Source organism: Phocoena sinus, chromosome 20 (assembly GCF_008692025.1).
Source record: "Phocoena sinus isolate mPhoSin1 chromosome 20, mPhoSin1.pri, whole genome shotgun sequence".
In the NCBI taxonomy this organism is placed as follows: Eukaryota; Metazoa; Chordata; class Mammalia; order Artiodactyla; family Phocoenidae; genus Phocoena; species Phocoena sinus.
In genome coordinates, this window is record NC_045782.1 from 14594576 (window position 1) to 14610265 (window position 15690).

General features: G+C 39.3%; 1 protein-coding gene and 1 long non-coding RNA gene across 3 annotated transcripts in view; one reads left to right on the forward strand and one right to left on the reverse strand.

The window, feature by feature from the left end:
• The window catches only part of SLC6A4 (solute carrier family 6 member 4), a 35939-nt gene extending 31015 nt beyond the window's left edge, over nt 1-4924 (forward strand). The window contains exon 14 of the mRNA XM_032616489.1: nt 4146-4924. Within this exon, the coding sequence (XP_032472380.1) occupies nt 4146-4220 (75 nt within the window). The 3' untranslated portion in view covers nt 4221-4924. The remainder of the gene's footprint in view (nt 1-4145) is intronic.
• Nucleotides 618-10837, reverse strand: LOC116745621. Of its 2 annotated transcripts, none has more exons than XR_004347504.1 (3): nt 10533-10837; nt 5960-6024; nt 618-2554 (listed from the first exon to the last, which is right to left on the reverse strand). It is a non-coding gene; the product is annotated as an uncharacterized LOC116745621 (long non-coding RNA). The 2 variants fall into 2 exon arrangements; XR_004347503.1 differs by having other exon boundaries at nt 618-2567.
• Nucleotides 10838-15690: the final 4853 nt, after the last annotated feature.

Consider the following 15690-nt stretch of genomic DNA (forward strand, 5'->3'; position numbering starts at 1 on the left):
GCACACAGCTTGGTGTACAGCATTTTAAACATATCAGAAAACTGCTTTGCCTCCTGCATGGCACTGGGCATGCACATCAGATCAGTGGTGTCTGGAGCAATAACGCAAATTTGATTTAAGTGGATTTAAATTAAATCCACTTGGTTTAAGTGAAGATTATGATGGAAAATGTCTGTGGTCATTTTCTAACAGCAGTGTGACAAGGGCTTTTTTAAAAAAAATTATTTATTTATTTGGCTGCGTTGGGTCTTGGTTGCTGCACGGGGGCGCTCTCTAGTTGCAGAGAGTGGGGGCTACTCTTGGTTGTGGCGCGTGGGCCTCCCGCTGCGTTGGCTTCTCTTGTTGCGGAGCACAGGCTCTAGAGCACAGGCTTCAGTAGTTGTGGCTCGCGGCCTCCAGAGCGCAGGCTCAGTAGTTGTGGCGCACAGGCTTAGTTGCTCCACGGCATGTGGGATCTTCCCGGACCAGGGCTCGAACCCACGTCCCCTGCATTGGCAGGCGGATTCTTAACCACCGCGCCACCAGGGAAGCCCTACAAGGGCTGTTTTGAAAATCACTAAATAAGGGTGTTGCAACAATATCGTAGTTTTAGTTCAAGTCACTGGAATGAAAAAAAAAGTTCCCATTTTAGCAAGATTCATGTCAGTAAATGAATAATGTGCTGTAAAAATTTCAGTAACAGAATCTTACAATTTGTATAAGATTGTAGGTATTTTAAAGCATCTTCATGTAGACTATTTTATTTTGTTATCAAAATACTTTGTGAGGTGGATGGGCAGGTATCATTAGCAGACAAAGATACTAGTCTGGGAATAATGCTGCTCATAGTTTCCTTATTTCAGTGAATTGTCCAGGGATACACAGTACAGGGAGGCTCAGAATCCAAGTCTTCTGGGGATACACAGTACAGGGAGGCTCAGAATCCAAGTCTTCTGGTTTTTGGTCCAATGCTCTTTCATGTTTAGGTGCAGCTTCTCTTTTGTGTCCTCAGGGTACTAATAGTTTGCTAATGTAGAAATTGGCTGTAGAGGTTAGGGAGAGATGAGTTGCCACTTTTCATCCTGTACTGACAAGAGTTAGTGTTCAGGCTGCCAGGATTCCTAGCAATGTTACCAGAATCGAAAATGCTTGGGTCGTTACTTGTTTGGTTGTGTTTCTTGCCATAGTAAGGTTACTGTGGCAGTAGAGCCTGAAGGAGCGGCCACTTAGAAGTCTGTGGGCGGGTGCTTTTGTAGGAGACAAGCTCAAAGGTGAAGAGTGGTATTTGGGGGAGAGCTAGAGGGACCTGTGCTCTATAATGACCTGAGAGCATAGGTGGGCTAGTCTATGGACTCTTAGAAGCAAAACTTAAATATCAGATCATCATACTCATCTTCCTAAAACATTTCACAAGAAACACGAAGCAAGAGAACGTGAGGCCATTAAACATCATCTCTTTTCTAAGAACTGAGATTGCTTCTTTTTCCAAACAGAAAAACTGAATTCTAGGTGAACAGAATTAGTAACTCTGCCAGGAGTTACTAATTTCCTACACCCAAAACAGTCCTATCACAACCTCATTCCTCCCAAAGGGGCTTGGACTCTGGTGTTGCCTGAAATACACGCTCAGACAAGAGTCACTGTACTTGCTCCTTCAGGTTGTCCTTTATGGCAGTCATGATAGTCCACTGGCCCAGCTGACTCAAACCCAGAGGCCAAGGTCAGGGGTGGGAACTCTAGTTAGCTTAATAAATTTCAGTATTCTTTGGTCACAGACTGTACCTCAAGTCTTGATCATCTTTCTTGCAAATTCCCCGTTAGCCACAAGGAAATGCCACCCAACGGTGTATAATTAACAGAGCTCAGATCCATTAGTAGTAGAGGTAAGGCTGATTGCAGGGCCATGTTTGTCATAGGCCACCACATGGGAAACAGTGGGTTACCAGGAAGCATCATGATCTAGCTGGTCAAGGGGGCCTAGGAGGGAAAAGACTACGGCAAGTCATTTACCTGCTCTGGGCCTTAGTTTCTTCATCTTTAAAATGTGCTCATTGAATTGGATTAACATTTCCAAAGTATGTTTTAAGGAGTAGTAGTAGTTCCATGGGATATCAATAAGTGTTACTGCTGGGGGGAAAAGGTTACGTGGTCAAATAATTTTGGAGAATGCTGGATTAAGGCAAGGTAAATAGGTCTCTTTACTACAGGATTTCTCAAAAGCCTTAACATGCCTATGTGCATGCTTAATTTCTGATAAGAATAAAGCATGCCATGTTTTTGCCAAGCACCCCAAGGGACTAAAATTTTTAGTGAATACCAGACTTGATGGTCTTGAACATTCTATCTATGAGGGAGGGAGAACTCATATAAAATTTTGGTATGGTTAAAAAGAAAATAAAAAGTAAATTTCTTACCTCTTCTGGGCCCTAGCCATATACAAGGCTACAGTTTGTGGAGTGAGCCACCACTTACTCACCTGTAATTTGGAGGCTATCATGTGCATCTGCAACCTGGAAGTCTCGAGGTTGGAGTCATCAACTGGATTAGGTCACTGCCCCCAGAAGCCCCTAGTAACCTGCACAAAGACACTGGGAAGATGGTCCCTAATAAGTAAGCATTCATGAAGATGGCAACAGTGATCCATTGCTTAGATGACTGCCTTGCAGAAGGCCAGGGACTGGCAAATTTTGAGAGCGATAGTAACGTGGCAACTGGAATGCTGCTGAAATATGGAAGACGAAGGTGGACCTGGCATTTGGGGAGATCAGCAGCCAGAAGGGCAGGAGAATGGGCAGGTGGGGGCTAGGGCACAAAAGCCAAATGTTCTACTTTACAGTGTTGTTTACTGTGGGTCTTGCCTCTACCCTAGTTAGAGCGATGTGTCCAGTTCCCAATTAGCAAGGCCTAATTCTCCTTAATCAGTTATGGGTTACAGATTCATCTATGGGAAAGGATGGTTTGTGAAATTTTGCTTTCTATGACTTGACATGTCCAGGTAGTTGATGAGCACTGCAGCAACTCGTTTTTAAATGGATTTCCAGCGTGAGAGTTTAGTTCTTGAAATACTAAGGTCATTAGGAACACAACATGTACAATTTTGTGAACTTCATTACCTATGAGAATGGGAACTTTTAAAATTCCATAGGCCCTGCTCCCTAAAGAAGAATCAACCCCCAGAACCAGGAAATAAAAAAAACTGAAGGGGACTACATACTTTTTCAATCCAAAGTAAAAAGGACAAGTAGCAGAGCTTCACCTAAAATCAATAAATCAAAATATGCTTTCAGATCCAATTTTGCCTTGCTCACCATATGTACAGACTTTTGGCATCAAAGATTTTACTGAGCAACTTACTTAACAAAGATTTTCTTCTACACTTCTGCAGTGCTCCCCACATCCCTGAGCTGCTTCGTGTCACTGATGCTAAGTTTTGCAAGGCAGGCTGTATATTTCATACCCAAGCCCAAGCATATTTCAGATCTGTCCCAAAGCTTCTGTGTACCTCAGCTGTTTCTAAAGTAAAAATTCTCAGCCTTTTCCCTGTGCTAAGTACTACATCAACATGAGATTGCTTTAGGAATGATGATTTAAATGGGCACATCTTTTAAAATTTAATTATGTAATAATTTGCACCCTTGTATGAACTAACCAGTGCTCCTTGACAGGTAAATTCATTAAATCAGTAACATCCTGGCTGTTACAGTGGCTGATGGCACTGTGCACTGTGCCTGTAGCATGTATGCAGGCACAAGGAGCATGGCTGAGGTGGGGGGAGCCAGAATCCAGAGCTCACTCTGCTTCCCAAGCTCTGTGGGCCACATGAAGCCTCCTCTGACAAGAGAAAAGGATGCCCTTTCCCAGGCCATCAAAGGCATGTTACAGGCCAGCAGAGGTTCTATTGAAGGTCCATCATTTCTCCCATTAGTGTTATGATGACTTTCTTAATTAGTTTACAGATGCTTATATAGTTCCTGAATATGCCATTTTTACCCACATTTGAGAACAAATAAATTGCGGATTCCTTTCTTAAGGAAAGTCAGTAAGACTATTCCAATTTACTATTAAATGCCATTTAAATGCTACTTAACCTTTGTATTAATATTGAAGAAAATTTTAAACTGTTAAATTATAAGAATATTTATAACGTCATGTTTTCTTCCTAACAGCGTCTTATTAAAGGTATCACTCCAGAAACACCGACAGAAATTCCCTGTGGGGATATCCACTTGAACGCTGTGTAAAACATCAATGAAAGGAAAATGGCTTCCCAACAAGCTCTTCCTCCAGTTCTGAGAAGTCACACCTCGCCTTCCCCCTCTAAGTCAATGAGCTGCCAGCTAAGCCTGCCGATGGAAGGGCCTTCTTCATAGAGACACAGTCCCAAAAGACTATGGTGCCCAGACTCTTATGGCCTCCAGCCACTTATTTCTGTGAAATCTCCCAGACATGTTATCATGTTAGACTCTGTGATGCAGCTGAAGTGGACTGCTTTGGATGTGGGAGGGTGTGTATGGAGGTGATGAAAACCACAATATCGTCAGTTAGGATTAGGTTTAGGATCAAGTCTGTGAAAGTCTCCTGTATCATTCCTTGTTACGATCATCAGTATTTAACATCGTTTGCTTCCAAAGGTTTCACTGTTCATGAATGCATAAACCATTTAGAAGAAAACAGGGATACTGTCTTGCTAGCCATATATTTCCTGAGTAGCATAGAATTCTACTATAGCTGGAATCTACTAGAACCCTATAACCTGTGTACTGCTCTGGAGTCAGGAGAGGAGGATGTAAGAAGCTAAGCTGAAAAATAATGTGTACATGTGAGCATGTGTGTTTGTGTATACTGTTGTTCCAGTGTATCCCTATCTCCATTCTAATACTTTGGGCCCATTACAAACTTTATGAATTTCCTCTAGTTTTTCTTACATTAACAAATTCCACCTACTGAAATTTGTATGTATGTTATTATTTGAAGGGTATAATTACTACAACACACTCTGCCACCCGCTCCTTTTCCAATGAACTTTAGCCCATACATCTTCCTTTATGGGCCATGCTTTAGTATTTCTTGCACTTCACTGCCATCTTCTTGTCTCTCTCTGCTAAACATTCAGGATAATGTTCCACAGGCAAATCTGGCCTATTTCATTAGTCACTGTGGCTTGGCTATGAACTACTTTGAAGATGAATATTGATAAATGCATCTTCAGTGTTCAGTTGACTATCCGGTTTAAGCTCTGTCTACTTCAAATGACTCAGTTTAACCATTAAGGTTACTTGGCTTTGTGAAGAGTGGATAAATCAAATTTTCACAGAGTGTAGAGCTCTGGTACCCTGACCTAAACCAAGGTCATCCTCAACCCAAGAGTAATTGGAGAATCTGGGTTAGCCTTAAATGAACCTCCTCCCAACTGCTTGACCCTTCCTGGCTGGCTACCAGGATACTGAGCCCTCCAGATAATTTTCAAGACTGAGTCTAAGTAAGCCTGATTGGAAAAGGGTCAGTTAAGTGAATAACCTTACATGCCACATAAAACCCTTAATACAGATCAAGTATATTTGACCTTCAGTGGCTTGGGACTCTCAGGTGCATAGGTAGAGAAGCAAATTTTACCTTGTAGTGTGAGATTTCCTTACCAAAATCTTAAAGGGAGTAAAGCCTAGTCAATGATAAAAGGACTCGATGATCTGGCCCCATATCGCATCAGTCCTCTATATAAATCTAACTTAATCCTAACCTTATAGAAAGATCTATATAGCAGAAGCCTAGTTTAATCCAATTATAGAGCTTCCTCCCTTGGCTTCCTTTCCCCAACAATATTCCCTGGCCATCTTCCTGTATTTCCCCTACATTCTTCTATTGCTGATTCTTTGCTTTTCCTAGCAGAATATTTTCCTCATAGATGTTAGCTGCTGAGAAGTTTCCCAAAATATTAGAGGAAAAGAGAGGGGGATTTAAAAATGACTCTTAACTGACCTACCTTCATTATCTTCACTCTTTCATTCCTTCCTGCTACCTCATGTCTTCTCTTTGCTTTCTAGCATGCTGAAAGGAGAGAGGTTATATAAGTGGCAGCGTATTCAGTGGTAAACAGCTTTGCAAATTTAAGAACTTGCTTTATAAATATATTCAGATATGTATTCTCCCCATCCCACACACACTTATGCATTTTCCAAAGATATCATTTTTTAAAAAGCACTTTTTCAAACAAAGTTTTGTCAAGCCAGGTGTTATACAGGTGTTTTGAAAAGTTTTCAAATGTCACTAGACAGGAAAAAATCCAACATCTCTCCTCAGCATAGTTTGCATTTACTTGACCCCTATTTATCAATACTATACCATGGATGTTTTTTTTAAGGAAAACTTGAGTTGGTAAATGGACTTTAAAATAATCTTTTAAAGACCTTTTGCATCTAATGTAGCATTTACATAAAAGTAAAAAATAAAAATAGAATGAATTGTAAAGTTATTTAAGTACTGAAGTTAATTTTTTTTCTGTGATTTTATTAGTGAGAAATACCTAAGAAATAGGCAAGACACAAACAAAGGCATGGAGGCAGTTCAGTTGATTGAGGTTGTTCCTATATGTTGACATGTAATGGAGTCCAAAGAATTCATCTTTATTCCAAAAAACTTGCAACCCATTTAAAACTTATTCCATTTGTTGTGTGGAATGCATATGACTTGTAACCTAAATTCATTGCCCTGGCTGCCCCATGTAGAGATGGATGCAAAGACCCCAACAAACCCAAAGTCAATGTATTAGCTCCAAAATCAAACAATAACAATCAAACCAAATAATGAATCTCAAATTAAGGCAAAAAGTTATTCTTGAGATGAGTCACTCTCTCATCGTCCCTGCTTTTTAGGAAACTTGTTAATTTGGTGCCACCAACCTCAATATTTAAGTGTAAGTATGAATTTCCATTTAATTCACCCACCCCACCCTGACCCCTTAAAAGGGAGATTATTCTCCTAGAATTAGAACCATATTCTTTTGATAATTAGGAAAGGCTGACCTGATACATTGTATCTGTTGTATAACTGATTTGGAGGTCACTGTCAAGCACAGCTTAAAACCATGGAATGCAGTGGCTTAACTGTGCCATTCTTACGCATTTTAGACAATGCTTAGCTACCCAGTGGTACAATCCACACCTGGTTCCTTTCATAGCATGTTTCTTTGCTCATAAATCAACATCTGGTGCTTAAGATATCATTAGATAAGGCAGTATTCAGAAGGCATTTTCTACCCTCCCTTTTTTCTTTTATTGTCAGAGATGGATGGGGAAGTGAAATAGCAGATTCCTCAGAGAGACTATATACTACAACCTGTCATCCCCATAAAGCAATAAAAGCAAAATAGTCCTATGCTAAGTGGAAGAAGTTGTATACTTTTTTTTTTTTTTTGCGGTACGTGGGCCTCTCACTGTTGTGGCCTCTCCCGTTGCGGAGCACAGGCTCCGGACGCGCAGGCTCAGTGGCCATGGCTCACGGGCCCAGCCGCTCCGCGGCATGTGGGATCTTCCTGGACTGAGGCACGAACCCGTGTCCCCTGCATTGGCAGGTGGACTCTCAACCACTGTACCACCAGGGAAGCCCAGAAATTGTATACTTTAAAGTCATCATTATTTAAAAACGCAAGGAGAGTTACACAAAAGGCTCTAAATTAGGAAGGGGAACTTAGAAAATGCTTGCTTGAGAAGTATGTTAGAGACTGAAATTTATAAATCCAAATATGGAAAGAAACCCATTAAGACAGGGAATATTCTTACACTGTGGAAAGCTTTCCTGGTCCACTTGAAACATTCTGAATTCTTTTCTTCAATATCAGAGATAAGTCTGATATTTATTAAAATTTGTCACGTTCAGTTCCATGGAAGGACTATTTTAAAAGCTCTAAATCTTTTTTCTTACTTTTTATAGTATCACCTTTTCCCCTCATTGCTTAACTGTCTCTAAATTTCAATGATAGGACAATATTTTAAAGTTCAGATAACTACATTTAGAGGCAGAAACAAACCTAGCTAATTTCTCTACTTTTCTTGGGATCTGGAAGTTTCTAAAGGAAGGTGAGCTTAAGTTTTATTTCCTCTCCTAGAATGAAATAATGCCCCTCTCAATTGTTTAGTAGGCATTTACCACAATGGAAAAGATGGAATCTTAAATATGTCTTCCCTTTTGTTACATACAGTTAGAATTCATTCAGTACTGTTTCTACATTAGGTGTTTCAAAACAAATCATCTTTTCAGGAGAAGTCTTTATTTTTTGGAAATAATTCACAGTATATTTCAATTGGAATTTCAGGTTCTATTTCTCTTACCAACACATCATAAAATTCACACCAAATTGCTCTGCCACCAATGCAAGTTTTTCCCTTAAGTTATCAAAAAGAGATTATTTCACTGGCCAAATCTAATTTGGAACCAGTGTGCATTGGTGGGGCATGTCATCAGAAGAAAGTTTTATGTCTGCTGAACTAAGAAGAACCTTATCATTTAGGAGAGAGAAAAGATGATTTCAGTCCTTCAGTTCTACAACTGAAGACTACAATTATAGTAGATAATTTATTTCTAACAGTTTGTAAACACTGACAGTCCAAACAACAAATATTTAGGAAGGAGCAGCTAGCCCATCTCTATGCTAAAATACCTAAATTTCCATAAATAAATAAGAACATCTGCTGGTTTTTTTTTAAAAAACGATTTGATTCTTATTCAAACTCTAATATGATAAGTGTACCTTATCTTAAAACTTGATACATGAAAAATGCAAAGTTTAAAGGATAAAATTAGGGACTTTACATAAGAATTTGCAGTTATTTCTCCAGTGGCATTTAAAATATGATTTGATTTACAAAAAACATTTTCAGGATACTTTGTGTGTTGAACATATCAATGAGGTGCTTCAAAGTGTGGATTATATACAGTTAGTTGAATTATATAAATGGTATTTCTTTTTCCTCATCTTTCCTTTCTTCTTCCACATTATTTAGAGCTAAGAAAAGTAAATTTCTTCCACTATTCACCTGTCAACAGTGATAATATGAAATTTTCCATGAAACATTATTTTTTACATGAAACGTGTTTATTTTTAAACCTCAGTGACAGAATTAAACCTGTTTTATTTATACAAAATAGGAGTCCCCTCTTTAAGATGCATGAAATGCCCATGTATACATTTATGCAGTTTAGTCATAAATGTTCCAAACTATATTTTAAGGTATCAGTAAATGCCTTTTGTTGTGAACTATTACTGTAATAACTCATAACATCATGATGAATAGATTCTGTCTCATTAAAAAACAAAACAGAACAAAACCAAAAAAACCTTTCCAAACTCTTAAGGTTAAAAGAAAAATCTTAACTGTATATTGTCAAAACATTTACACATCCCCCAAAACATCACTGCATGTGGGACTTCCCTGGTGGCACAGTGGTTAAGAATCCGCCTGCCAATGCAGGGGACACAGGTTCGAGCCCTGGTCTGGGAAGATCTCACATGCTGCAGAACAAATAAGCCCGTGAGCCACAACTACTGAAGCCCACGAGCCTAGAGCCCGTGCTCCGCAACAGGAGAAGCCACCACAATGAGAAGCCTGCGCACGGCAACGAAGAGTATCCCCCGCCCGCCGCAACTAGAGAAAGCCCGCATGCAGCAGTGAAGACCCAACACAGCCAAAAATAAATAATTAAAAAAAAAAAGAATGTATATATAACCGAGTCACTTTGCTGTACAGCAGAAGTCAACACAACATTGTAAATCGATTAAAAAATGTCTTAACTAAAAAAAAAATCATCATCCATAGAAGCCAAAATACAGATGCTAAATTCAAAAAGGAAAATCATGAAGGATGTGTTTCCAACAAACAAGGACATCTCCTACATAATCACAATAGGACCATCAAAATCAGGAAAGTAACATTGATACATTACTGTCATCTAATCTCAGACACCATTCAATTACGTCCGTTTACCAAAAGGTTCCAGTCTAGAACCACATGTTCATGTCTCTTTTGTCTCCCTCAGTCTGCAACAGTTTTCCAGACTTTCCTTGTTTCATGAACTTGACATTTTTGAATATTACAAGCTAGTTACTCTGTAGAGTTTCTCTCAATTTGATTTGATACTTGACTCATGATTAGATTCAAGCTAATATACATTTTTGGCAGAAATATCACAGGAATGATGATGTGTTCTCAGCACATTCTATCAGGTTGAGTATGATTCAATTTTTGTCCCCATACTGGTGATATTAACTCAAATCACTTCATTAAGGTGGTATCTGCCAGACTTTCCACCAAGTAAAATTCCTTTTGTTTTTGTAATTAATATTTTGTAGGGGGTTTACTCTCAGACTGTGCAAATACACTGTTGTTCCTCATCTAACTTTCATTTTTTACGGATTCTTATTTTATTCAATGGATTATAATCAATTATTATTCATTTTGATGCTCAAATGGTTTCATATTTAGCCAGTGAGAATCCTTTCAAGCTGGCTCCGGTATCCTTTTGACATGTCCCCATCACTCCTGGAACACTCACTTCCTTACCTTCTGGAGTAAGATGTTACAGTATCATCTTGTACTTTCTCTGCCACAGCCATTTCTCCAAGAAGTCCTGGTTTCTTTTAGTGAAGAATATATTTAGAAACCGAGATCTAGGTGCCAGGTATGCTCATTGGAGTGTCACTGATCCCGTCTTCTCACATGTGTGCACAAAAACACACATTTTCATCTATTATTATTTCTCTATCTTGAAAACGATATGAGTTTATACCAGTAACTCCAGTTCCAAACCAACACTACAAAGTTCATTCTAATTTTCTCTCTTCATGTTTATAACCCCTTCTAGGGCAGTGAGAAACATGGCTCCCATTATAACAAATATATTTACTTTTGATCAATATCCCTGAATGTAAGCAATATTCCATTGCTGCTGTCACTGCTGTCTACATAGCCCCCCCCCCTTTTTTTTTTGGTATGCGGGCCTCTCACTGTTGTGGCCTCTCCCGTTGCGGAGTACAGGCTCCGGAAGCGCAGGCTCAGTGGCCATGGCTCACGGGCCCAGCCGCTCCGCGGCACGTGGGATCCTCCCGGACCGGGGCACGAACCCGTGTCCACTACATCGGCAGGCGGACTCTCAACGACTGCGCCACCAGGGAAGCCCTACATAGCCCTTTTTACCCCATTCAGGTTCTGACACCTTATGTTGGGACTGTCCCTGTACAAATGCCCTTCTCACCGTGCTCAAGCTGACATCCCTTGGTGGGCAGTCACCATCACCATCCACTGCACAGATGCCTCCCCCTCCACCACTTGGGCTCAGATATCCTGAATGGACCTCCTTTCTGCATGGATCACCCCTCACATTCATTTGGGCTGCTCCTTCACGATGCCCTTCACTGTGTTTTAGTGACACCCAGCTCTGGGTCATGATAGTTTTACCTTGCTCAGCCCCACTTAATGGCTTTTGGATTGAATTGTTAGGGAAGGGATGGTGAAAAAGGAAGAGGACCGGTTTACATTCATTAATTGTTACAATTATAGCCTAAGAAAGCCATAGTCTTTTCTTAAGGGGCAGAGAGAGGAATGGGATTAGCAGTATAGTGGGATGGGCAAAGCTTGGACAAAGCATCTCCCAAGACAGAAACTTCAGTATTAAAGTGTATCTCTAAACTCTTTTTCCAAAATCTTTCCTGCTTAGTATTCCTTTGATTCTTAAGGCTTTGTCTTCTTAACACAATTAAGAAGACTCTAGCATATCTGGTACATAGCCCCCAATTTGCTGAATACATGAAAATAATGCATACTTCATGTCATTTGTCTGGCCTAGTTTCCGTCCATAGTAAGTATGGCTCATGTCATACATTTTACCAAAAGCAAAAAAACTTTTCTGCACCTGTGTTAAGAGCAACCAGATAGAATTGAGAAGACAAGATCAAGTCCTTTCTCATCCACTACCAAGCTAAGGAACCTTATTTAAGTCACTCAACTTTACTGGCCCCATCTCCTCATGGGTAATAATATACATATATACACACAATATATATACATATGATATATATACACACTAGTATTTACTGTGTGCTAACGTCAGGCACAGCATTACATACATTGTTTCAAGCAATCCTCACATCAGTCTTATGAAAGAGACCCTTTTATTATCCTCATATTACAAATAAGGAAAAAATAAAGTTCAGAGAACTTAATTTGTCCAAGATTATGCAGCAAGTGGTGGACCCAAGATTTCCAAATCTCAGCTATTAAACCTGATGTCATACCATCTTAAAAACATTTTAAATTCGAGGGGTTATAGATGATTTCTAAGTTCATTCTTGTTTTAAAATTCTAATTTTAAGAAATACTTAACAGATATTAAAGTAAATGAAGTTAAAACAATGAAGTAAAAACTTTTCTAAACGTTCACTCATGCCAGCTATTATAGTAGGTACTGGGCATACAAAGTTGAGACCAGATCTTTGCCTTCAAACAACTAACATACAATCATTATACCATAATGCTGTGATGGTATTACCCACAGAATTAAAAGGAAACAGAGGTGTGGCTGAAACAAAGAAAGGTATTATAAGAGGTTTTCTGGAGGCAATCACACTTCAGTTTTAAAAATAAGGAGTTAGGCAGAAACATGACTTTCCAGGCAAAGCGATTAGTATGTGAGAAGGCACGGTTACCTTGAAACAGCACTGTGTAATTGGTATGACTGGAACAGGAGTAAACAAGGGGAGGGAGAAGGAAAATTAAAGACACTGAATCACAGGAACAGCTGTTTACCAATTCATAATAATTTCTTTTAAGTACATTATTTTAGACCTCATATATTTAAAAGAACACGTATCTAGCAACAAATATAATGAACCCCTTGTTTATACTGGTCCAAATAATTCATTATCAAAGAACTGCTGCCCTGTGCATAAGCCATTTGACTAATCAACATCTACATATTCTTCCTATAGAAATGACTAAGATTAACCAGCATGGCCAACATTCCTCCATTCATATATTAAAAATCTTAAATTACAAAAATGTTTACTGTGAGATATCTTATGCATACAGAATAATATATAAAACACATTTACAACTGATAGAGTGAACAGCCAAGTAACTACCACCCAGGTCAAAAAACTATTGCCAGGGGCTTCCCTGATGGCGCAGTGGTTGGGAGTCCACCTGCCAATGCAGGGGACACGGGTTCGTGCCCCGGTCCGGGAAGATCCCACATGCCGCGGACTGGCTAGGCCCGTGAGCCATGGCTGCTGAGCCTGCGCGCCCGGAGCCTGTTGCTCCGCAACGGGAGAGGCCACAACAGTGAGAGGCCCGTGTACCACACACACACAAAAAAAAAATTAGGCAGGACTTACCTGGTGGCACAGTGGTTAAGAATCCACCTGCCAATGCAGGGGACACGGGTTCAAGCCCTGGTCCGGGAAGATCCCACAGGCCGCAGAGCAACTAAGTCCGTGCGCCACAACTACTGAAGCCCGCGCATAGAGCCCATGCTCTGCAACAAGAGAAGCCACTGCAATGAGAAGCCTGCGCACCACGACGAAGAGTAGTCCCCACTAGCCACAGCTAGAGAAAGCCTACACGCAGCAACAAAGACCCAGCGCAGCCAAAAATAAATAAATAAAATTAAAAAACAACAGGCAAAAGAAACAGATACTTCAAAACTGATATCAAAATGCTAATAAATATGAAAGTCATCAGGGAACCCCAAAATAAAACCATGAGATACCATCACACCCACCAGAACGGCTCAAATTAAAGGACAAAAAGACAAAGGTTAAACAATTACAAGTGTAAGCAAGAATGTGAAGCAACTGTAACTCTCATACATTGATTTTGGAAAACTGACATTACCTATTATTATGAACATATACTTACCCTATGGATCAGCAATTCCATTCCTAGGACCTACCCAATCAAAACATATATATGTACATACTAGAAGACAAATGTAAGAATGTTCCTAGAAGCATTATTCATAATAACCCCCAAATGGAAATAACTCAATGGCCATCAACAGTAGATGGATAAATATTATACAATCAAGAAAACAAGCAAAATTAATCTATGGTGTTAAAGGCAGGGAATACACTGGGAAATGGTTTGAGGGGAGCTTCTGTGGGGTAGGTAATGGTCTCTTTTGAACTGGGTATGTTCACTGTGTAAATCCATTAAATTATGTACTCATGATATATGGACTTTTCTTTATGTTTGTTATCCTACAATTTTTAAAAGCTTACTAAGAATATTCTGGTGATTCTTGGCACAGACTTATCAGAGGTGGAACCTTTTTGTGTCAAATAGGGCTTTTTTGGTAGAAATCCAAATCCAATCGGCCCAAGAGAAAAATACTGGTTTAAATATCGAAATATGATCTACTAGAGCCAAAGTTTCAAAAGCAATCATCAGATCTTTGTCCTTCTCACCTCTCATTTCTGTTTTCTTTTGTGTGGGCTTTATTCTGTCAGGCAGTCAGGCACTCATTTTCCCATGTAACTCTGGAATTACTTCATCTTCACAGTCTAGAATTCTACTGGAAAACATCACTTTAAGTTATGACAAATCTCAGAATTGGCCTATCTTGAGTCACATACCTTCCTGGAGCTCTTACAGCCCCATTTGAAACACTGGACTAAGAGTAGTGAAGGGTACTTTCCCAAGTGAAAATCAAGGCACTATTCTCAGAAATGGGGGAGTGAATGCCAAAGAGGCAAAAACACCTGTACATCTGGGGAAGGAGAGAGAAGAAATCCTTAATTTGCAGTTTCTCCCTGAGTTATGTCAAACTTGGTTAATAAAAGTATTATGTAACAGAGCTATCACATGATCCAGCAATCCCACTCCTGGGTATATATCCAGAAAAAAACAAAAACTCTACTTGGAAAAGATACGTGCACCCCAATGTTCATAACACTATTTACAATAGCCAAGACATGGAAACAACTCAAGTGCCCATCAACAGGCTGGCTTAAGAAGATGTAGTATATATACACAGTGGAATATTACTCAGCCATAAAAAAGAATAAAATATTGCCATTTGCAGCAACATGGGTGGACCAAGAGAAGAACATGCTTAGTGAAGTCAGAGAAAGACAAATACTGTATCACTTATATGTAGACTCTAAAAAATAATTCAAATTAATCTACATACAAAACAGAAAGACTCATAGACCTAGAAAACAAGCTTATGGCTTCCAAAGGGGAGAGGGAGGACAGGAGGGACAAATTAAGAGTATAGGATTAACAGATACAAACTACTGTACATAAAATAAATAAGCAATAATGCTTTACTATATAGCACAGGGAATTACATTCAGTATCTTCTAATAACCTATAATAGAATCTAAAAAAAAAAACTGAATCACTATGCTATATACCTGAAACACAATAATGTAAATCAATTACACTTAAATAATTTTGTTTTTTAAATATGTAACTTTTCCTATCTAAACCATCCATGCTGCTTTGAGTCTCTGAATTACTGGGAGAGGGAAATCAACAGTTTCTTATCAGATCTCTCCACTTCCAGTCTCTTTCTCCTAGGCTTTATCTTGCATACTATAGTCAAATGAAATCTTCCCAATATATGGCTTTAGTATGACAACCCTAACAAAGGAATCCAATTCTCCACCAAAGTTGAAGATTTTTAGCCTGTCACTCATGGTCTTCCATGATCTCACCCTAA